Raw genomic sequence first — 22,724 nt, 5'->3', positions numbered from 1 at the left:
ACTGAGTTTAGAAAATTCAGCAATTACACATGTTGTGTAAAACGGAAAAGAAGTGCTTAAAAAGTATTTATCCCAAATTTAATTGCATAGTTATTGGTTATCGGGGACATGATATCTCTAATTAAGGGGTGTCCTAATTTGGAAGATCTAATTAAAATTAAGGTTGGTGCATTATATAGAGTTGAGGAGGTATCGGAAGGAAGTAAAAGAGATTGCAACGGATCTGGCACTTTGAATTCCCTAACCGCAATCTTAGTCTTGTGAAAGTTGCACCTCTCGTGGCTCCCATAAACAAGGATCTTTATCTGTTATTTCTATTCATAATTTCCATTGTGTCTGTTGCTCCCATTTCCATTCTCTATTGCTCTCACCCCTTTCTTTTCCTACACTTTTCAAAGGGCGCTTCTTACTCATTGCTGGAAAAATGGTAGTTTATTATCCATTTCTTTTCTTTATCTTTCAACCTGTTAGTTTTTATATAATACTTGTTTCTGCTTCGTCTGATTCTTACCCTCATTGGGACCTTTGAATTAAGTATATTCGTATGTTTTCATTGTATATCACAACTGAATAAATATTTCACATTTCATCTAATTGGAAGAATGAAAGTTTATGAGATCGACAATGTCTAGGAGAATGGAAAGTATCTCATCATGTGCATGCATGCATGCCCCTTACAAAATTAACTACTGTCAAAAGATGCGGAAGCAGATTATTTTCAACTATTCTTAATGTCTCGTCTATATCCTGACAAAAAGGAACTGTCGTTTCAGTCTATGAAAGTTGAGTGGTGTTTTTACATCCTCTTACATTTGGGAATACAAATTGGGAATCAGAAACATGCAAATTCTGAATTCTTACCCCAACTAAACCAGCTGAAAATCTGTAATTACATGGAAAAATCAGTTAACATCGCGTGTTGTGATGTGTGATAAAGAATGAATATATAGAATTCTAGAATTCTTAAATTATCTAAGATTTTTTGACAAAAAATTATGAAGCAGGCAAATTCAGCGTCCGGAATGGCTGTGCATGATGACTGCAAATTGAAGTTTCAGGAGCTTAAAGCAAGGCGGATCTACCGATACATTACGTTCAAAATTGAGGAACAATCAGTTGTGGTTGACAAAATAGGGGGATCGAACGAAAAATACGAGGATTTTCAGGCCAGTTTGCCATCTAACGAGTGTCGCTATGCCGTCTATGATTTTGATTTCACAACTGATGAGAATTGCCAGAAAAGCAAGATCTTCTTCGTTGCATGGTAGTATAGTTTATAAACTGTACTTCACTTGGTTAATAGAAACCAAACCTTCGTATTCATTCCATGTTCAGGACAGACATCTTAAGACAATACATATTGTTGAAGGAACTGTTTAATACTGTTTGTGTGCAGGTCACCAGACACTTCAAAGGTGAGGATGAAGATGGTGTATGCAAGTTCCAAGGATAGATTCAAGAGGGAACTAGATGGCATTCAAGTCGAACTGCAAGCAACTGATCCAAGTGAGATGAGCTTGGACATTGTAAAAGCCCGAGCCATCTAAGTCCCCCCTTTTGCTGCCTCAGCTCTCCTTCACAATTCAAAGTTTACTTTCTTTTCCTAACTGTTTCACAACATCGGGGGCCATATTGTTATTGTTTATTTTAGTCTGGATTCAATCAACAACGACAAATCCAAAATGGCATGTACTATTATAATGTATCTTTCTTCTAAACATTCTCCACTGTTCCATTGATCTTGATTAGTTTCAAGACACAATGTGGATGGCTGGATCTATCTATTAGAGGTTGCTGGTCTGACATGTTGCCAATCAACCGCTTGGGTCTTTTCACTTGGAAGATGATTTTATGTATAAGCATTTATTATATACCTATGTTTTTTTTACTTCTCTTGTTTCAAGTAGATCACTGGCGCCCTACATTATTTACATGCTTTTTTCTCTAAGTTACAATATTTATATGGTGAACAATTGAAGTGTATACTGGGTAACAAGCCCAACAAATAATAGCACAGAATAAGACTTCCATGATAACTCAAACACTGCTTTGAGCTTTGTAAAACGAGGCCCTTACAAAGTTATAACATACGTGCGTGAAGATCCAAGACAAATGACACAATGCTCGGTAAACTACACAAAGGAAACACTAGTGGAATACAATCTTGTTCTATTTAACAATTTCTATACAACGAGACCTTCTCGTGCTTAAAGCCAGAACACATACCCTTTATGAGCAATCATTTACAATAGAAATGAAATCGGATGAGTAAGAGAAAGGGAAGAAAGTAGTCAGAAAAAGTATTACTAGTGTGTGTGTGTCTCGCTGCTTTAGTGTAAATCTGTTAATTTAGTTTTGAGTGTATATTAAGATAAAAGTGCAAGTTCAGCCCAAGCCAAAGATGACGACTTAAGCTCCACGCTTACTGATGTATCAATTCTGTTCTCCAGCATGCTGCATAATTCTCTCATAGATGGCTGCCTAGTTTTATCAGGGTTGATACAGAGAGTTATTACCTCGCATATCACTTTCAGGTCTTCATGTCTAAAATGCTTCAGTTCAGGATCCACCACGTTTGACATTTCATCTGGCCTTTCGAGGTAGTCCTTGGCCTGCAGCACAAATATACATGGCTTAGTCAAAATACACACTCTTCCGGGTTTGTGTGAGGCTTTTTAAACATCAAATTTCGGGAAGTTCCTTACCCAGTCAACCAAGTACCCTTTGTCCTTACAGTATGGAGGTCTTCCGCTGATTAACTCCAGTAGAAGTACCCCAAAAGCAAATATGTTTCCTTTGGTATCAAGATGGCGTGCTTCAAGGGAGTTTGGAAGAACACAGATAGCACCTTGGCTGCCAATGGAACCAGAATTCTTTTCTGATCTTTCAAGAATTGTCTTCCAACTTTCAAAATCAACCAACTGCAATTCAGGTTCATGACAATCAGTAAGCAAGCTTTTGGATTTCCAACACATTATACTATTTAAACATAGGTGCACGTTACTTTATTTCTGCTCATTCTTGACTGCAAGAAGATATGACCACAACTGTAACAGGTAAATTTGAAGATTTGAACTAGCCAGTGACCACACCTTAGGGGAAAATTCTTCTGTAAGGTATACAGCGCTAGAATTCAGCTCTGAGATAGTAAATGGAGGCTCCACTTCGGTATGCAAATACTTGAGTCCACGTGCAATGCCTATGGCAATCTTCATACGCCGTGTCCAGGAAAATTGACATCCTTCTTCATCTGCAGTCATAATTGCATGTTGAAGGAATGAAACGCTTAAGACATGTTACATGTACGCTACCTGAGAAACTTGACTTACAACAATGAAGGTGGTCATGAAGTGTCCCATTTGAAGCATAATCAAAAACCAACATCCTTATAAATGGAGCGTCTTCTCTACAGTAACCAAGTAGTTTTCCTATATTCTCATGATTTAACCTTGCCAAGTCCGCCACCTGAATGGCATTAATAGCATAAGTAAATATTAAAAGATTGGGACAACTATCTGTCTGCAAATTCTTGCAGGCTGTTTCAATACGAAAATTTCCATTTACCTCTCTCTGAAAATAGAGCTCAAGATATCCTGTCCAATGCTCCTCCCTGATGCAGAGGGAAATCACAGCAATCTCAGGCCCACCTTTCATTGTTCCCTTGTAAACCACACTGTCCGGTGAGGACCCAATTATGTTGCTGAAGTCTTCACAGGCCACTTCAAGCTCTTGTCTGCTATACCTTCTCACATCCTTCAACATCTCAGGGTCTGCACTTTAATAGAACCAATTATGTTCAAAACAGCTCTAGAACTCTTAGGTGTAAATAGAGAGTTGGGAAAACAGAAAAAAGAAACTGCATACCTATATATACTGCCGTATGATCTTTCTGGCTTCCAGATTTTTTCCAAGGAATGATGATAGATGATTTTTTGTTACATCTCTGAAAAGCAGCAAGAACAGCAACCAGAAAGAGAGAGCCCACCATAGTCCCAGTTACTATTTCTAGAGCCAAAAGCCAAACAGGTTTTGACGCTCCGTGATGCTTGGACACATATTCAGTAGGTTGGTGACTTGGATTCACCACTGGCTGGCTCTTGGCACTGGCAGGAGAAGCACCCGCTATGAAATAAAAGTTCAGTGTTAGAACATAGATTGGAAGGAGCAAGTGTTGTGCAGTGTATATTGGATTTTGACAAAATTCTTATCTATAAAGAGTACATAGATCTATTCTCAACACCGGCTTGGGATTTAAAAAGAGGAATACAAAGGGAATATCCGTGAAAGCCATTTCAGAATGAAGTCAAGACTCGGCTCCGTTCATTTCTTTCGCATAATTCAAATTTTATGAGGTGACTATGAAGATACATTTAATTCATGCCTTCAACCTGAGTTCTTGAAAGGCAATGTCAATACATACCACACTGTATACGAGGTCGCTGCTTTATATCCTGGCTCTGGATGCAATTCCCTTGAAAGCTTAACCTGCCAGACGTAGTATATGATTACTAAATATAGTGGAGGAGTAGAATCTCAACATGACCAGAGTATCCAAAAAGTACCTCGGAAGATACTCCAAGCATTTGGGTATGCTACCAACTAAAAAATTATATGAGAAGTCTGCTACTTTCAACTGAGACGAACGACAGAAGCCAGTTACATTCTCCTTGGAAACATACCTGAAGAAGTCATACAAATTTATTAGAGGCAGATTAAGAAAATTCAAATTTTGACTGGTATAACTTGATCTTTTACACTGAATGTTGAATCTGACTGCATGTTTTTCAGACACAACAGATATAAGTTGTTTCATAACCCAAAGGACGTTTAAGTCTCCTTAATGAAATCCTTTTGAACGGCTCATGAACAAGCTGAAAACTTGACAGTGGTCATTCATTGCCAATAATAGATTATCCTATTCCATTTTTCATGTATCCATAATATCTCCTTCACAACAACAAACTTCAAAGATAAATCTAAAGCATGATAATATAAAAAAAGTGAATAAAATCTTTCATCTGCATTAGTCACGACACGAGTGATGAAAGAAGTAACATTCAAACGTGAAACAGTAATTTGCATCAATTTAATTGCATACAAGACCTAATACTAGCTCCTTCAATCATGGCTACCTAGAACATATATAAAGGTGCCCAACACTCCTATAGTCTACATCCGTACTCTGAAAATGAAGTGTTTTATCAACCAGGTTAGGAAAGAACTACGTGAACAAGAATTCTGAATCCCTGACCAAAGTATAACAACTCAATTGTAAAATTACACTCACATCCCATGCATGTATGAAGCAAAATTTGAGCTACCACCAGCGGGAATAGGTCCTTGAAGTCTATTCCTATCCAACCGAAGTTCTTGAAGGAATCTCAAGTTTCCAAGCTCTGGAGGTAGCCTACCAGTCAACCCGTTGGACTGCAAGTTTCTACAAGAATGCAAACAAATTTGAATAAGTAGGAGAGTCACTAATTTTTTTCTATTCAGAAAGTTTATACTTAGTTTCTTTTACATTTTCACAACTTGAGTTAGATTTCCAAACTCTGGAGGAATTGGTCCTGTTAACTGATTCATTCCTAGATCAAACACCCTGAGATATTTCAACTCGCCCAACTCTCTAGGTATTGTTCCAATGAGATTGTTTCCGTGCAAAATTCTGCATAAACAAAAGAACCAGAAATCAGCTTCAACCATGATATACCAGAACCAAGCCAAGTAATAATCACAACACGACTAAGCCAAAGGTTTTCACTTTTCAGGATGAAGTACGGCTAGGAGAAAGGGTGAACATACAGTTCTTGCAAGTAGGTGAGTTGCCCCAACTCTGGTGCAAGAAACCCCTTTAATGATGAACCTGATATGTTTCTGCAAAGAAGAACCAATCTTTAGTGCTAGGAGTGTGCTACCTTAGAAGTTCACGTCATCCCCATGTGAGATACCAACAGTACACCCCATCGACAACAGAAAAAAAGCACCAGCAAGAAAAGACCAGTGATATCTTACAGCTTGATGACATGATCTCGCACCATAGTGCAAGTGACCCCAAACCAGTTACAAGGATCTGCTTCTACCGTATCCCAATCGGACAAAACTTGATATAGGTCTTCATAAACAGCTTCTTTGAAGCTCCTAAGCGCCCAAACTATCAAGAAAAGAAAGAAACAATGCAAACGCTTCATTTCTTTGTTACGAACACCGTAATAAAAACTTGGGTAGCTTTGCCAAGAAAAAAAGACCACGTCCATGAAAGCAAAACCAACCACACTATCTCGAAACTTGCAAGTTCACACAGGAAATAGACCTACCTATCAATCTTTGCTACTTAATTACACCTAACACACTGCCTTTGAAGAAATTAAACAGTCAACAAGATTTTGGAAGCAGAAAAACATGGCATAACGGTTATGAATAACTGAGATCTGAAAAAGAAAGTGAATTCCCCAACAAAACGCATACCTTCATTAGAGGGCACAGTGTCAGAAGCCACAAAAGAGAGCGTGTAAATCAAAGAGAGAAGCCATAATGAAGTACGAGGCTTCATCTTGTTTTGCTAGCCACTCAGCTCTTCAGTTCTATCAAACAAAATTCAAAGAGCACTCTCAAAGAAAGAGTAGAACTCATGAGAAACAAGACTTTGTGGGAAGTGGGAAGAATATAAACTGCAACTAAGTTTAAAAGGTTCCAAAACTCTGCATTGTGTGCTACTAGAAGGTTGGTCTTGCAGCAAATATAGAACGAAAGGTACCAGAGAGTGACGAAAGAAGAGTCTAAATCCAAGATTTCGCAACAACCGGTGGAAAGAATAACCAACTAGCCGCTGGTTGAAATGAGAGACAGAGAAAACTAAAAAGTGAGCAAAATTGTTAGGGTGACAATGACAATGAACTGAAGCAACAGCAGAATGAAAACTTGGATTGAAAGAGAGTTTAGCAAACAAGCAAGTGCCAACAATTAAATTAATTTGATTAAGATTGCCACATACCCATAAACCCTTTTTTCATTTATGTCAAGGAAACTTAATTGAAGAGAGAAATAAAAGATGAAACATCACAGAAAAAGGGAAAAATAATGTATGAAAAAAGTAAAGGTGTTAAATTTATATAGGTTTATAATAAAATGTGTTCAAAGTGGCCAATTTATGCTGTAAAGACAACTCTTGTTGTTCTCCCTTTCTGCTTCATGAAATTAATTAATAAGAATGATTAGTAACAACGCGGTGTGGTAATTGATGAGGGGGTGGGGCTTGAATCGAAGGGTAACAGTACTAAACTATCTCGTGAAGTTGGTGAAGAAGGAATTGATGGCTCAACGTTTTGGATAAAAGTCGTTCTACGTTAGTCAACAACTGATATGTAGGTTAAACAAGGAGTAATCATGGATTACGAGATCTTCAAACTCCAAGGATTACTCTTTCTCCTAATAATGACATTTTTTCTGTGAAAGTGCGCATTGCTTGATTAGTTTTCTTCCTCTTGTGTTCGATCAAACATGGGTATATTCAACCTATTCCACGCTTTTCTTTTCGTTTTCGTCAAGAGTTTTTCTTGGGGGAAATTATCCTTCATTTTGTTCATTGAAAACGTTATTTTCTATCAAGTTTCATCTGTTAAAAAAAGGTTATCATAAGATTGCGATATATATTAAATACCCAGATTACTTTACCAAACTTGTCTCTTATTGGAATTGATAAAATACGAGACTTTTACAGATAAAATGTTCTAAATCGTTATCAGAACGCAAAACATCATCACGATGAACCTAAACTTTTTTTTTTCTTTCAATTTCAATACTGTTTTGTTTCTTTTGCTTGTCTTGAACTGCTTTTTTCAATTCAACCGTGATTAAGTATCGCGATTTTACTAACTTTTTTAATAATTATCAGTTGTTAAACTGTGTCAGGGCCAAATTAATTAATTATTTATGAATTTTTCTTTTGTACCGTGATTATTGGTCGGTTTGATATTTAATTATATAAAGTAATATTAGCAAAAGAAAAGTGCTTTTTCTGAAAAGGCAGAGAAAGAACTCTCCAAAATTCCACAGTTTCCAGTTGTTCTCCAACAAGAACTGTGTCTAACATATTCTAACCTTGAAATATAACCAACCCCACTTCTCCTTTTCTTTATTGTTGTTCCGATTTAAGTTTATCGGATAAGAACAATCACCATATTTATGAAATATTGAAATATTGTCTGTTTTCAAGCGTTTAAGTTCTGTTACAATTTTATTTTTAAAAAGTGAAAAAAAGATAAAAATATTTAAATTTAACTTAATCTCATCTTCTAAACTAAGTAAGATTTATCGAATATATCAAAACAATTACGTTTTTGAATATCTAGCGAATATCTACCGAAGAACTAATACCTAATAAAGATTGCCATCATCATCATCATGGATCATGAATCTTCAGGTTAATTTTACTTAAATTTAATATTTACTCCACTGTCGTCATGTTTATGTCTGATGTACTTGTTTAATTAGTGATTAATTAACTTTGTATTATGGCTAAAACCATAAAGCATTGTGCCATTGTGGAAAAATTAATTGATTAAATATGTTGAGGCTTTTTCCATTTGAATTGATTTTGCCACCTTTTGGTTACTCTGATATGATTAGAGACAAATGAAGATAATTTTTAAACCCAGAAAGGACGCCTGGCTAATGCTTCCAAGTAAAACATTCTAAGAATTGGAGTATATTTTAAGGAAGAAGAAACCTCATCGCTATCATTTCAATGCACAATTGAGCTTCAAAAATAAATATTAAAAGAAAATATCATCAATCGGAAATCGTAAATTATCAAAAACGACAGATAATTAAGTATCAGTTATTGGTAATTAGAGATCAATAATGATTATAAAAAGTAACTTTTCAGCAGAAGACTTGTTCAAATTTTTCTGATTTTGGACTTTTGGTTGCAAAAGATAAATTTCATAAATAGACAAACACTTTAAAAGTCAAGACATGAGGTCTTCTGGGCAACAATAGAAAAATTTATTAGTGTGGAAGTTAAGCATATCACACTTATTTGTATGTAGTTTTTTTTTAATTACTTTTCATGTAGATTTTTTACTATTTAAATTTAAATTCAATTTAAAAAATTAAATGCATGCAGCACTCTTCATTTAACACTTTATAGGTCCATCAACAATACTTAATATCCGATTTTGTATATGATTAGCCCTTAAAATACTTGTAAAATGGGGAATTGCATTTGTTTTAGATGCAATACAACTTTCGAAAAAACTACATTAAGCAAAAAATATTTAATTGATGTTGTGATTGAAAAAAAAAATAACTTGAAGATGTAAGTGAACTTTATAAGTATAAAATAAGTTGGATGCAAAAGAGATGATAAAAAATTATATAATAAAAGAAAATCATTTCAAATGAATCAAATTTAAGGTTAAAATACTGTAAATATATATATATATATATATATATATATATATATATATATAATATTAAGAAAGGTAGTGAATTAAGCATGAAGAACGACGGAAGACGAAGCATGAAGGCATGTGGGGTTTTGGTTTATGCTTTTGTAAAAGATCCATGATGTCGAGTCCTCACCTTGCTCGTATGTAAACTGTCCCACCAATTTTTATCGATAAGGACCTCCACATCATTTATATTATTTATATTAAATTCAACTATACCGTACTATTCGCCATTTTTCTAACTATTTTTTCAAGCTCTTTAACCTTTTTTTACTTAATTGATTCTATTCGTAGCTATCAATGTGTTGGAAGTTCCACATTTGTTAGATATAAGATTCCATAATATATAAATGGGTGCAAACCTCACCTTACAAGTCGATTTTGTGAGATTGAATTAAACTTAAAGTTTACTTCTTAACAATTTGATCCATGACTCAACTCAACTTAACCCACCATTGAACAAACAAGCCCCTTTTAGGATCACTACAAGATGGTAATTGTGCAACATTCACCAAAAGATGTAGTTATATTTGTGTCAGAAGATTGATTATCTTGGACTAAAGGTTGAGACTTTTGGCCCAAGACGAAGGTCGAGACAAATCGTCTCAGGTCAAAGGTCGAGACAAATTATCCCAACTAATTGTTTCGGAGTAATAGTCGAGATGTGCAGATTCAGACTAAAAATTGTAATGAATCGACCAAGACAAATGGTTTGGACAGATCGTTCCCAACCAAAGGTCGAGACAAATTATATGTTTGATAATATATTTAAAATATTAATATTTTTATATGTTTAAAAAAAATCTATGTTGGTCTATAGAATTTTTGTAGACATTTTGGTGGTATGAGCTTTTTCAATGATTTTTTATTTTATTTTGTGAGCTATTTTAGTCTTAACTCACGTAGGTTAGAGTCAAACCCTTTGTGAAATAAAATGGATGAAATTGATTGCTCTAGTTCCACCATTATCCCATTAATGGTTTCATTGCACGAAATTAAAATGTGGAATATTTATGCGGAAATATTAATAGAGTGATATTGGTCCTACCATGATAATTATTATCATGAAGAGTTCATAACTCCCGTGCTCTCTTTAATCTGCACACGTTCTTCCTCACTCACATTATCATGTTTCCCAAACTCTAGTATGTGTGCAATTCACGCAAGCTATAAATACTCAAGTCATACTCTTTGGTTCAAATGAGTGTAAAAGCCAACCCAGTACAAAGTTGACTCTCGAAAATATTATAAGAATGAACAAATTGTAGAAAAATTGCAAACTGGGCCTTACAAATTAAAATAAACGATTCATTCTTAATTGTTGGGCTTGCAATAAACACCAATGTTGTTTTTGGTCCACATCTTTTATACCAAGTCTTTGTTTAATGTCCAGGATCGTACTTTGAATCCAATTAATGGTCTTTGTTTTGTTTGAGGTTAGGCTTCCACAAAGCCAATGTACAATTTTTTGTTTAATTCCTAATTTACAATAATAAAAATCAATAACGAACAATAGTAACGTCTCGGATATATTTTGAGGATAGCTGAAACTAACAAGATAATTACTCGTTAAAAAGTAAGTAATTTAGGATATAAGAGAAGAGAGAAAATGAAGAAAATAAGAGGAGAGATGAGAAAGGTTGTGTCTTGAAAAAATATTTAAGTTCCTATTTATAAATGATAAATGAATTTAAAAATTCATGCTCTGTAACTAAAACCTAGTGTAAAAAATAATATTTCATAAAATGTGGATGTAGGATCAACATGTGAAGGAGATCTCGCTGTAAACCATCCTAAAAAGGAGGGAGACTAACAACTACAACACTATTATTTTTACAATATTATTATAAATATATAATAAAACAAACCAAAGAATAAGGCTCATTAAATGGCACAAGAAAAGGAGAGACATGGTTTAATATGTGTATATCGGATTTGTTTGGATGCAAACACAGCATTTGAGTTCAATGGTTTGAGTAACTGGAAGCGAAGTCATAAGTGCATACCTACAATAAGATTACATTTTTCGCCATCTCAAGGTTACGATTGCCCTTATATTTCACCATTTTTTTTTTTTCAAAATTTGGAATTAAATATAAGATTTCACCTCTTTTTTTATACTTCTTGTTGATATTTTTTTTTTTTTCTGAACATATGTTTTGTTTTCTTTCGATCTTACTTTTGGAACCCTACCATGCCTACCCAATTTTTGTGGTTTCCGCTGATATTTTCAAATTTTTATTTGATTTCTTCTTCTTCAACTAGTAGAACGAATGTCCTTTATCATGGTGCACGAGAGGTACTTAAAATTAGTGCATAAAAGAAGATTTTAATATATAAGTTTTAAAACTAAATTTAGGAAATAGTGTATATTTCTCTTGCGGTTAATATTAATTTCAGTTTTAAAATCCCACGTCACATACATATAACACTAGCTTTCGGTTCAGAAATAAGTAATTTTGAATAACGTATAACAATCAGGGTTATCATGTATATTTAAGGGTGAGAAAATGGTTTGTGACATGCGGATCACTACGTCGAATTGGAACAAGTTAGGTTGAAATGTTTAATCTATCAATTTGTTTGGTTTTATTTACCTAATTTGCTCTGACCTACTATTCCATTTTATTTTATATTTAATATTTTAAAATTCAAAATTATAATTATAGTAATTTAAAATATTCAATTTTTTATATTATAATTTTGTAAAGATATAAATATGTAATATTATTATGGTTTAAATTATTAATATTTATAAATTAAGTTATAATAGAATAATTTAATATACAATTTTTAATAATTATTTTAATTTATCCAATTAAAATCATTAATTAATCAATTAAAATTTTATAAAATATTTATATGATAAAGTATGCTATTAATATATATATATATATATATATATATATATATATTTAAATTAAAATATGGCAGGTCATTTTGTCTTGTGACAAGACGAGTTGTAATTTTTAATCCATTTTTTAATGATATATTAGCTCGATTTAACCAAACGAACCAAGAATATATCATACCAAAATAGGTCATGCTAACCAGTTTATTCATCTTAGATATTTTGATAATTATCTACAATTACATAATTATTTATTATCATGCATGCATTACGGTAGCACTTTTTTTCAAGAATGAAAAATATATCATTTTGTAACTATTAGTTAAATATAGAGTTAATTATTTTTGTACTAAGTTAAAATATATGCTTATTTGTCTTTATATTTTACACAATTTATCTTTGTACACTTGTGTGTACATATTTAATATAAATAGGTACTAGTTTATTTTAAGAACAAAACATATTTTTTTAAAATAATTTAAGTATGAAAAACGTAATTGTTAATATGGTTAAGTATATTTGTAGTCTCTACTTTGATACTAAATTAAAGTTCGTTCTTGTTTGAAACTTTGATACATTTTGATTCTCAAATCTTGAAAATGAATAGATATATTCATTTTAACTCAATTATGTTAGATTTTTTTTACATATCAAATGTGTTTCATATTTGCATTTGAATTATTTTCACTGATTCTGCTTCAAAATCAGTTGGAAAACACGTAGTTTTACACGAAAAAAGAATAACTGTAATTGGATTAAGAGTACTATATTCATTCATTTATAAAATTTAGAGACCAAAATATATCAAAGTTTCAGACAAAAACAAATTATAATTTCAAATCAAAGTTCAAGACTAAAAACATATTTAACCTTGTTAATATTTTTTTTTCTTCTCTAACATGTAAGTTAACAAACTTATCATCATATATCTTTATTTCTTCTGCTAAACAATTTTTCTTTCCCTTTCTTATTGTTTGACGGCTATACTATTTACAAATTTTATGCTTTTTTTTTTAATTTTGTTTTGAATGTATAGTTGAAATTTTGTGTTGTCTTTTGAGAAAATAAATATCGATTGCATTAAATCAAATAACTTTTAAGATATATTTTAATTAGTTATGCTCTTCATTAATAATTATTTACTATTTAAAAAAAATAGAATATCTCAGTTTTTAGTATTGAATAGCGTAAATCCTTACCATATATGTTAACTAAAGTATTGTTTCAATGATATTATGTTGACTCTTTTTATTCACTTTTGATATTCACATCTTCCTAATTATATGTTCAATCAAATGCAGATAATTAAGTTCTAATCAATTAGCCATCATCTAAGTTATACAAAGGTACAACTTTCTCCCTGAACACAAATACCATCTTTAAATATATATATAAATATATATATATATATATATATATATATATATATAATTTTTAACTTTACATTATATATTATGTATAAGATCAAAATGTGAACATTTTGACTCATGATTGAAATTGTTACATGATAACATGCGTGTATCATATATTCTGTTATTGTTAAAACTTGCATCAGATGTGAGATCCAACACGTAAATTTATATTTTGAAGGGGTGGTAATGTGGGCCGGCCCGCCCCGTCCCGCACATTTTCTGCGGGCTGCATATTCTGGTCCGTTCCGCATATACGTTGGCCCGTGGGCCGGTCCGCTTTTTTTTAAAAAAAAATTATTTATTTATTTTTATGATAAAACTTTCAATGTTTAAAAATTGGGAAACTTTAAGAAGTTCACAAAATTAAGTAAAGACTTTGGGAGATTAGATGATAAATTAATAATTCAACATTTTCATCATATTCATACTATGACATACACAATGTATTCTTTAAATTTTAGCACATTAAAAATTACATAATACTTGTCTTTTCCAGTTATAAAAGAATTTGAAATGTTAATGCAAGAGTCCATAAAAGAAGTAATTAATATACACAAGTGCAATTTTTATTTTTATCTTAAATTTTATGCGGGCTTGCGGGCCGGCCCGCGCAGACCGCAGGCCTATGCGGGGGGCTCACTATCTTGGCCCGCCCCGCGTTTTTTCTGCAGGCCTGCGGACCGGACCCGTGGGTCAGACCCTAATTGCCATCCCTAATATTTTGCATAAATTTCAAAAGAGAGGAGTCAAACTTCATCACATATTTCTTCTGTCACTTTCTTTGAATCCGTGAGACGCGGTTTAATTTTGCACCAATGAAAACAGAAAAAAGAGTTAAATTTCATAATGTTTTCCAACATTTTTGTTTTGTTCAGATGTCCAGCTATTGCCACCTTTATCTTCTGTCGATTCTCATAACGGTTGCTCGTGCTCGTGTCATGCCACACACCACCTTATAGACCAAGATTCACATGAATCACCAAATAAAGATAAATGTTGACACGTTTTGAACACACCCTCACCTCATTCCAAGACCTAAACCACAATCTCCGATCTTCTACAAACTTCCATACAACTAAACTCTCTTTGACCATTTTCTTTGCATTGTTTCATGTTATTATTGATTACCACTAGGTTAAAGTTATAGTTAATAGTTAGAGTGCAACTCTTCTTACTTAAGAATGAAACAGTTTAAGCGTCACAATTCAATTGCGACCCAGTCCAGTCCATTTGAGCTCTGTCACAGAACAATTGATGTCACTTGTAACATGTCAGAGTTACTCATCAGTTAAATAATTAATATTATCTTAACTTTAAAAACAACAAATGAAAATCATTTAAAAATCAAATTATTAAAAAGGAAACATGGAGTAGTAGTCAAATATGCAATGAGTATAAAACCAACTCAGATTCAAAATTAGATTTAAATATATTTTAAATCTATCCAAAAAAATGTGTTGTTTAATTTTAATCAACGCAATTCAGTAATCTAATTTTATAAATTATTTATAATTATAATTTTCAATATTATTAATGGAACACGGGTGTTATATTTTTGTATATGCATTTGTATTATGACAATGATGTTATAAAATATGTAAATAGTTTTTAGTTTACATAACTAAAAGCATAAGTACACAACCGGGCACAGTTATTTGATAAGAGAATAGATAAACAACACATTTGCTTTTCGAATATGAGAGTTTCTCTGGATAAAAATATTTGTGCACACGAAATGGTTAAATAAAAAAGTAGTTTTTACATGGAGATGTTCCATTATATATTTTTCTAAATATTATAAATGAATAAGAAAATATCAGATATTTTTATCTTTATCGTAACCTACATAATAAAATATCAGATAATATTATTTCAGAGCTATATAAAAAGAATATTCTATAAATCTTACTCTAATTAATATTCAATCATATTTAACTTCATTTTTCTTAATCACAATCTTAACTTGCAACATCACAGATAATGAGAAAAGAGTATCTTATCACCTCTGCAACTCATAATGATAATAAGGAAAATAAAAATGTTCATATTTTAGATTTTGAAAGAAAAGAATAAAAGTATATAATGTGGACAAATGCCACTTGTATACATACTTATCTCTCTTGTTTTCATATGTTTCGACACTGTCATGGTTATCCATATATCATTGTCTTCCCCATCTCTTCTCCCTGCACTACTTCGCAACCACATGCTACCCTTATTTTCTTAATTATTCAGTTTCTCAGTCCCAGGTTCACAACAATTTATAACCCATTTTTTCAAACTTTATACATTAATGGCTTTTGTCTTTTGCATATTTCGTTTAAAATGTATAGAAATGAATTAAAAAATTATAAATGATTTGATTAATATGTAGATATTGACGTATCTACATAGTACATAGTGTATAGGTTTATGAATTGTAGTTAATTTGGAATAAAGTATTATATTATGTTATATTTGGATAAATGAATGCATATAAATACATTTAGAGTTTATTTTGTAACATTATTAGTTTTGTGTAAAGTTTTTCTTAGATAAAATACATATATAAGTGAAGTTAATAATATTTATGGGGTATTATAGTGATACATTAACTTGATGGATTCATGTGTATAAGTTTTGTATTGGTTTCAACCAGACTTAAAAAAAAAAAAAAAAAACTAATAGATTTGTTATGAATTTAAGTGTAAGTTTAAGTCCTATATTAGTTATCAATGAGAAAGTAGAGCACTATATAAAAATAAAGACCCATACACTCATTATCTTAAGATTTTGGGTTAAGAGTGGTGTCAATATCTTATGTGATTGGACTCAAATCTCATTGGTGTTGTATCTTCCTAGTATAACAAGAATTAGATATTGGATTCTAATTCTTAGAACAAAAAATATTTTTGAACCATCCCATTGCTAATCTTAATATTTTTGCTAAGTTTTACAAATTTGAACGTTAAAATGTCGGCCTTAGTTCATTCAATTTATTTATTCTTACCGTCACATGCTTTTGCAATATCAATTTGTTAATTGATTTTATTATTTTAACAATCAATTCTACAAATAGTTACATTAAAATTCAACAATTATATATATTTTTATTCTCTTCATTATATTTTTGTTTTTATATTTCATTATCATTTAAACTATTTATTACAAATAAAATCTATTAACAAATTCATTCACAATACAGTAAATATTTATTTGCAATAAATTTTTATTTTATATGCACTTCACAAAAAAAAAATATAATTGGTATTACATTTCAATATTTTTTATCTAAAACCGTATTGTTTTGGGTGGGACCATTTATTTAGAGGATATGGTGTAACATAGGAATCATCTTTTATATATTATTTGTAATTTAGCAAGATCTAAGATGAACATATATACCATGACAAGGACTAAAATTCTGATTGTGTGATTTCATTTATTAAAATTAAATAGATGTGTGGAGATAAAATTAGAAACAAATTCTAGTAATAGTAATAGATGAGTAGATCTAGATGTAGCAGTGGCACTACTTGAATAAATTGATAACGTTTTGTGATGTTGTCGATAGATACATGGGTTTTTATATTTTGTTGGGTTGTCGTATTAATGGGCTTTCGTATATTATTCATTTTGTTGAATTGTCGTTTTGTACATAATTGATTGCATTGAATAGTCGTTTTATATGGGGTTTTGTATATTATAAATTGCATCTTCTGCGGCCGAAAACTTATTCGTGACTCATCGTTTCAGTTTGAGATTGGAGAATAGTTGCAGCAATGGATAGTAACGAGGGGAACAAGAAGGAGAAAGACCTTGAGCTTTTTTTTGAGGATGTTATAAACGACGCTGCGCAACTTGATGTTGAAACGGCTAAGTTAGAGAGTGAGAGTAGTAGCAGTGATGAGGAGGAGGAGGAACTTCATCAAACGCACTCTCACTCTTTCACTTCTCTCCAATGGCCCCAAAGTTACAAGTACACTCTTCTTCCTATTACTGTTTCTTTTAATCCATTGCTTATTTTGTGTTGGTGTTTTTTTTTTTTTGTTATTCATATATTTTTGTTTTGTTGCCTCTAATTATGGTATGCAATACTGTTGTTTGATGGGTTTCGTTGAGTTTTTAATCTGTCTCCTCCTGTATCATAAATTAAAATATTAGTTGAAAATCTAGTGACAATACTTTTTTTATGGTGGTATTATGTAATTTTATATGATTCACTCGTATCTTATCTTTGTGAGTGTATAATATGTTTACATATTTATCAAGTGTATTATTAGTTTAATTTTCTTAATAATATTATTATATTTGTTCAAGATTTCACATAGACTAATGATAAAATATATTTGTATAATTAGTTATAAATCTTATTTTTTAAGTCAATTAGATTTGAGTTAATTTTAGTCTGGTGAAATTTATTGTTTATCGGAGGGTCATTTATCATTAAACCACATAGATATCTAATCTTATGTTTAATATATATATATATATATATATATATATATATATATATATATATATATATATATATATGTATATAAATAAATAAGGGTGTGTTAAAAGATCTTAAATGGAAATCACACAAATTTATAGTATATTATAAATTTTAAAAATCTACATTTTTAGAACCTAAATTAATTAGGTTAAACTAATTTTAAAATAAAAGGAGAAAATATGTTACTCGTAACTATGCTTTAAAAATCAGACTCTATCGGTTTAGTTAAAAACTTGTCTAACTGAACCACAAAATAGATCATTAAAATTTGATAAATTAGTAAAAAAAATTGAAATGTGATTCAAATCGAGTTTAAATTTGTTGTCCTCTACTTAACATTAAAAATACATTATATTAATATATTAAAATTTTTTTAATATGTTTTAAAATTTGAAAATTAGTGATCATAAAATCCAAATTCATTCAAATTAGGTTATTAAACTAAGTTCTAAAATTATTTCATTTAAAATATTTAAACATGCTAAAATTGTGATAGTTGTGAAAACTATTTAATATTACACATTTGAGAACTTAACATGCATCACTTTTTATAACAACAGCAGTAATTTTATATTTATCAGAATAACAGGTATGAGATGTAACTTAACGTGCATCACTATACATCCTTTCTATAACAGTAGCAGTAACATTATATTTCTCAGAATAACAGGTATGAGATTTAACTTTCATAACGAGAATTGTAAAACATACTTCTATTAAAAAAAAAAAAAACGTAAAGATTTACAATGCTCATTCTTGTCATGATAGAATATGAGGCGTGTGGAATTTTGAAACTTGGAGTGTATATTGTGCAGTTACTTTTATGTTTTTCCATTTCTCTTATAACATGGTTGCTGCGTTGGCAATTACTCTTCAACGAAAATCTCTCTACAATTGCAGAATGATATAGTTGCAGCCACATAATTTTAAGCCGTGATCATGTCATGTTAAATTTCAATGATCCCACCCAATTTAAAGCAGATTCTTAGAATAATTTTTCTTTTTATGATTTTAAAAACTTCGATATAATTGTGTTATCAAGATTATTGCAGTGCTTGTGGTTCCTTTTAACTAGTAAGTAGCTATAATCTTGATTCGTCTCTTACTAATTTCCTGTTTTGTTACGACAGAGAGACTACAGATTCTTATACACTTGCAGCAACTCCACATTTTGAATCAATTCTACGAGTACCAAGTATTATATTGTCCAGTTTTGAAAATCGTCCAAAGCATAACTTGCAAATAGATGAAAAGACTCCTTTCCTCTCTTGTCCTGAAGTCACTACCCAATCACCATTGCAGAAGGAAGACGCAGCGCAAGGGCATTTAGTAGCCGAATTGCCCGTTAGTCGTGGCTGCAGCTTAATTCAAACAATTTTCAATGGTATATTATTTCATTGCAAACAGTTCTTTTATATTCTATATATATCCTTGTTATGGAAATAGAAGTAATGTCCTGTCTGAAAATACAGTAACTGAACTTCCTCAGTTTTTACTAAATTATTATTACTACCTGGTCATTTTACGAGGTGATGATGTTTTTCACCTTTGTCTGTTAAACTGCAGCAACTAATGTGATGGCTGGAGTTGGCATTCTCTCAACACCTTACACAATGAAAGAAGCTGGTTGGATTAGCGTGGTGTTGATGGTTCTTTTCGCTGTCATTTGTTGCTATACAGCCACCCTTATGAGATACTGCTTTGAAAGCAGAGAAGGAATCAATAGCTACCCAGATATAGGAGAAGCTGCATTTGGAAAATATGGTCGTATTATTGTATCAGTGAGTTATCTGGTTTTGGTCATTTTTCCTTTTTATCTCATAAAGTTTAATTTTTAGCCCTAAGAAAATGCTTCTTAAGATTATTCACTGTTTATCTTTATTTGTTGTATAACACAAACTCATGTCACAGTAGTGAGAAAGAATACTAATCATTGTATACTTATGGAATTATTGCAGATCATCTTGTACACGGAATTATATGTAAGTGTTTGCAATGATTTCTTATATTTGTTTTAATAACACCTTAGTTCTGTTATTCTGCAGTGTATTTATGACACATGTTTTTGTGAGTGTAGTCATGTTGTGTAGAATTCGTGACCTTGGAAGGAGACAACCTCACTGGACTATTTCCGGGAACATCCTTAGATTTGGGTGGTTGGCATTTAGATTCTATGCACTTGTTTGGAATTTTTGCTGCACTTGTTTTTATCCCAACTGTTTTGCTGAAGGATCTTCGTATAATCTCTGTACTGTCAGGTACTGCAAAGTGTAAAGGACATTTCTTTTGTTTTCAATTTCAGAACTCAGCATTTGCTTACTGGAACTTTTGTTATGATCTGCAGCTGGAGGAGTTTTTGCAACACTGTTGATTGTTATCTGTGTGTATTGTGTTGGGATGATGGATGGTATTGGATTCCATCACAGCACAAAATTTGTCAAGTGGAGTGGCATTCCATTAGCCATTGGTATCCACGGATTTTGCTTTGCAGGCCATTCAGTTTTTCCAAATATTTACCAATCTATGGCTGACAAAACACAATTTACCAAAGCATTAATTGTATGGTATGGTATCCTTTTATTTTGTCTGTAACAGGAAAAACGTATCAGATTTCTTATTTCTGAATGTCTAAACTATTCCTAAACTCATTTGTTCACACACAGTTTTGCATTGTCTGTTGCAATATATGGAGGTGTTGCTATCATGGGATTCCTCGAGTTTGGCAACGACACCTTGTCTCAAATAACATTAAATTTGCCACGAAATGCATTTGCCTCCAAGGTTGCAATGTGGACAACAGTAAGTAACATTTAATGTCTCAAATGACATTACATTTCATTACTTTCACTGAAGTGAACATTTTTTGTAATTTGTGTTCCTCACTTTTTTTTTCAGGTAATTAACCCATTCACCAAATATGCTTTATTGATGACCCCATTAGCAAGAAGTCTGGAGGAGTTGCTACCAGATAGATTCTCAAGAACTAATCAGTGTTTCGTTCTTATCAGAGTTGCACTTGTTGTATCTACACTTTGTGCCGCTTTTCTGATTCCCTTTTTTGGTGAGTCTTAAATTTTGTCTCTGTAATATTAGTTTTAATGAACCTAACTAAGTGACACTTTAACACCATTTTATTACAATTTCAGGGTATGTAATGGCTTTAATTGGCTCTCTCTTCAGTATACTTGTGGTAAGCAAACACTTCAATTCAATGTACTCACAAATACTTTCACATAAACACATTCAAACATATATGCTGACTAAACTAATTTGGGGGAGTGCAAAATTTTCAGTCAGTGATATTTCCAAGTTTATGTTTTATGAGAATTGTGGGGAAAAAAGCATCGTATACACAGGTATGTATGATATTGCTGTTCTTGCATTTAATGTTTGCTTATTTTTTCACACTTCTTATATCTTTACTCTGATACTATAAGGTTGCGTTGAGCGTGGTAATTACTGCATTTGGAGTAATTTTTGGAGTGCTAGGAACATATTCATCTGTGGTCAATATTGTGAACAGTTACTGAGACATCTACTCTTCTTCACTGGATGGTTAAACTCAATTTTTGTGTCACAAGTATTTCTTTTCATTTCATTTTACTTGGGCATACATAATTAAGAGAATCCATGTGCTGTGCAACTCTCAATTTTTTTAATATTAAAATTAATAATTTAGATAGAAAAAATTATTTCATTCTACGATTAATAAAAAAATAAGTTTTATACATATATATTATTTCGAAAAGCAAAATTGTATCACTTTTTGATATAGTCTCAAGAACAAGATTAACATTTTCTGCAAAAAAAAAAAAAAGGAAAATAAGAAAGCTGAACTAAAATTCTAACACCTATAACGCAAATGCAATTACAGTGATTAAATACAAAAAAAAAATATATCGCGTTTTAATATTAACAAATGTCAACTTTGAAGTGTCACCTTTGACACTTCAACCTTTTACTATTTAGTAAAACCAGCTCAATTCCTATAGAAGTTTGCCAAAACATAAAGTGCAATAACTATATCAATAATAATATATCACCTTTTTAGTCAAAACTAACGAATAGTCTAAATAGTACAAATGAATGATTCTTATTAAATATTTTTTTCCAATTACTGTTTGGTTAAGTGTTAAAGTTTATATTAAAAAAAACATTTCTTATTTTTCAGGCTTATGTTCAACCAAATGAACTTCTAATAATATATGTAACAGGTCTTTTAAGGGCTTCATCTTATTTCTAATAATCATTTTGTTATTGTTGCGATTAAAATTAACCAGTAAACAAACAGCTACCGAGTTTTATCATTTATAATATTTTAATCATTTGTTAACATTTTATATATTTAGTTATGTATTTGAGATTCTTTTAACTCTAATATAAAAAGTATCACTCTCACATATGTGAAGTTAACATCAATTCTGATAAATAAATTTTTTATTTATTGTATTTAATTTTTTGCTGTATTTTCTTATTATCTAACGTCAATATATTATTATTAGTAATATAAATGTAATTAATATATATTAATTTTT

The 22,724-nt window shown here is 31.3% G+C and overlaps 3 protein-coding genes across 5 annotated transcripts; 2 read left to right on the top strand and 1 right to left on the bottom strand.

Moving 5' to 3' along the window:
* Positions 1-221: 221 nt before the first annotated feature.
* LOC114173727 (actin-depolymerizing factor 7-like) lies at positions 222-1,848 on the top strand. 2 transcript variants are annotated; one of them, XM_028058296.1, is made up of 3 exons: positions 222-427; positions 1,005-1,264; positions 1,397-1,838. In XM_028058296.1, exons 1-3 carry the CDS (start codon positions 425-427, stop codon positions 1,545-1,547), a joined length of 414 nt encoding a protein of 137 aa, XP_027914097.1. In that variant the 5' UTR covers positions 222-424; the 3' UTR covers positions 1,548-1,838. The 2 variants fall into 2 exon arrangements, with proteins under 2 accessions (XP_027914097.1, XP_027914096.1); XM_028058295.1 differs by lacking the exon at positions 222-427 and having other exon boundaries at positions 996-1,264; positions 1,397-1,848.
* Positions 1,849-2,128: 280 nt separating this feature from the next.
* LOC114173726 (probable LRR receptor-like serine/threonine-protein kinase At1g63430) lies at positions 2,129-7,529 on the bottom strand. Of its 2 annotated transcripts, XM_028058293.1 has the most exons (13): positions 6,466-7,521; positions 6,013-6,151; positions 5,803-5,874; positions 5,522-5,665; positions 5,288-5,437; positions 4,563-4,679; positions 4,421-4,485; positions 3,865-4,122; positions 3,565-3,770; positions 3,330-3,465; positions 3,093-3,250; positions 2,706-2,921; positions 2,129-2,612 (listed from the first exon to the last, which is right to left on the bottom strand). In XM_028058293.1, exons 1-13 carry the CDS (start codon positions 6,548-6,550, stop codon positions 2,367-2,369), a joined length of 1,992 nt encoding a protein of 663 aa, XP_027914094.1. In that variant the 5' UTR covers positions 6,551-7,521; the 3' UTR covers positions 2,129-2,366. The 2 variants fall into 2 exon arrangements, with proteins under 2 accessions (XP_027914094.1, XP_027914095.1); XM_028058294.1 differs by lacking the exon at positions 2,129-2,612 and having other exon boundaries at positions 3,005-3,250; positions 6,466-7,529.
* Positions 7,530-17,402: 9,873 nt separating this feature from the next.
* LOC114173075 (amino acid transporter AVT1A-like) lies at positions 17,403-21,792 on the top strand. The gene is made up of 11 exons (XM_028057293.1): positions 17,403-17,670; positions 19,320-19,573; positions 19,756-19,970; positions 20,148-20,171; positions 20,267-20,447; positions 20,534-20,753; positions 20,853-20,988; positions 21,085-21,250; positions 21,336-21,379; positions 21,483-21,545; positions 21,627-21,792. The coding sequence occupies exons 1-11, from the start codon at positions 17,474-17,476 to the stop codon at positions 21,717-21,719; spliced, it is 1,593 nt and encodes a 530-aa protein (XP_027913094.1). The 5' UTR covers positions 17,403-17,473; the 3' UTR covers positions 21,720-21,792.
* Positions 21,793-22,724: the final 932 nt, after the last annotated feature.

The sequence above is a fragment of the Vigna unguiculata genome, chromosome 2, assembly GCF_004118075.2.
Source record: "Vigna unguiculata cultivar IT97K-499-35 chromosome 2, ASM411807v1, whole genome shotgun sequence".
Taxonomy (NCBI): Eukaryota; Viridiplantae; Streptophyta; class Magnoliopsida; order Fabales; family Fabaceae; genus Vigna; species Vigna unguiculata.
Note: the sequence above shows the minus strand (reverse complement) of the source record. Positions and strands in the feature narration are given on the sequence as shown.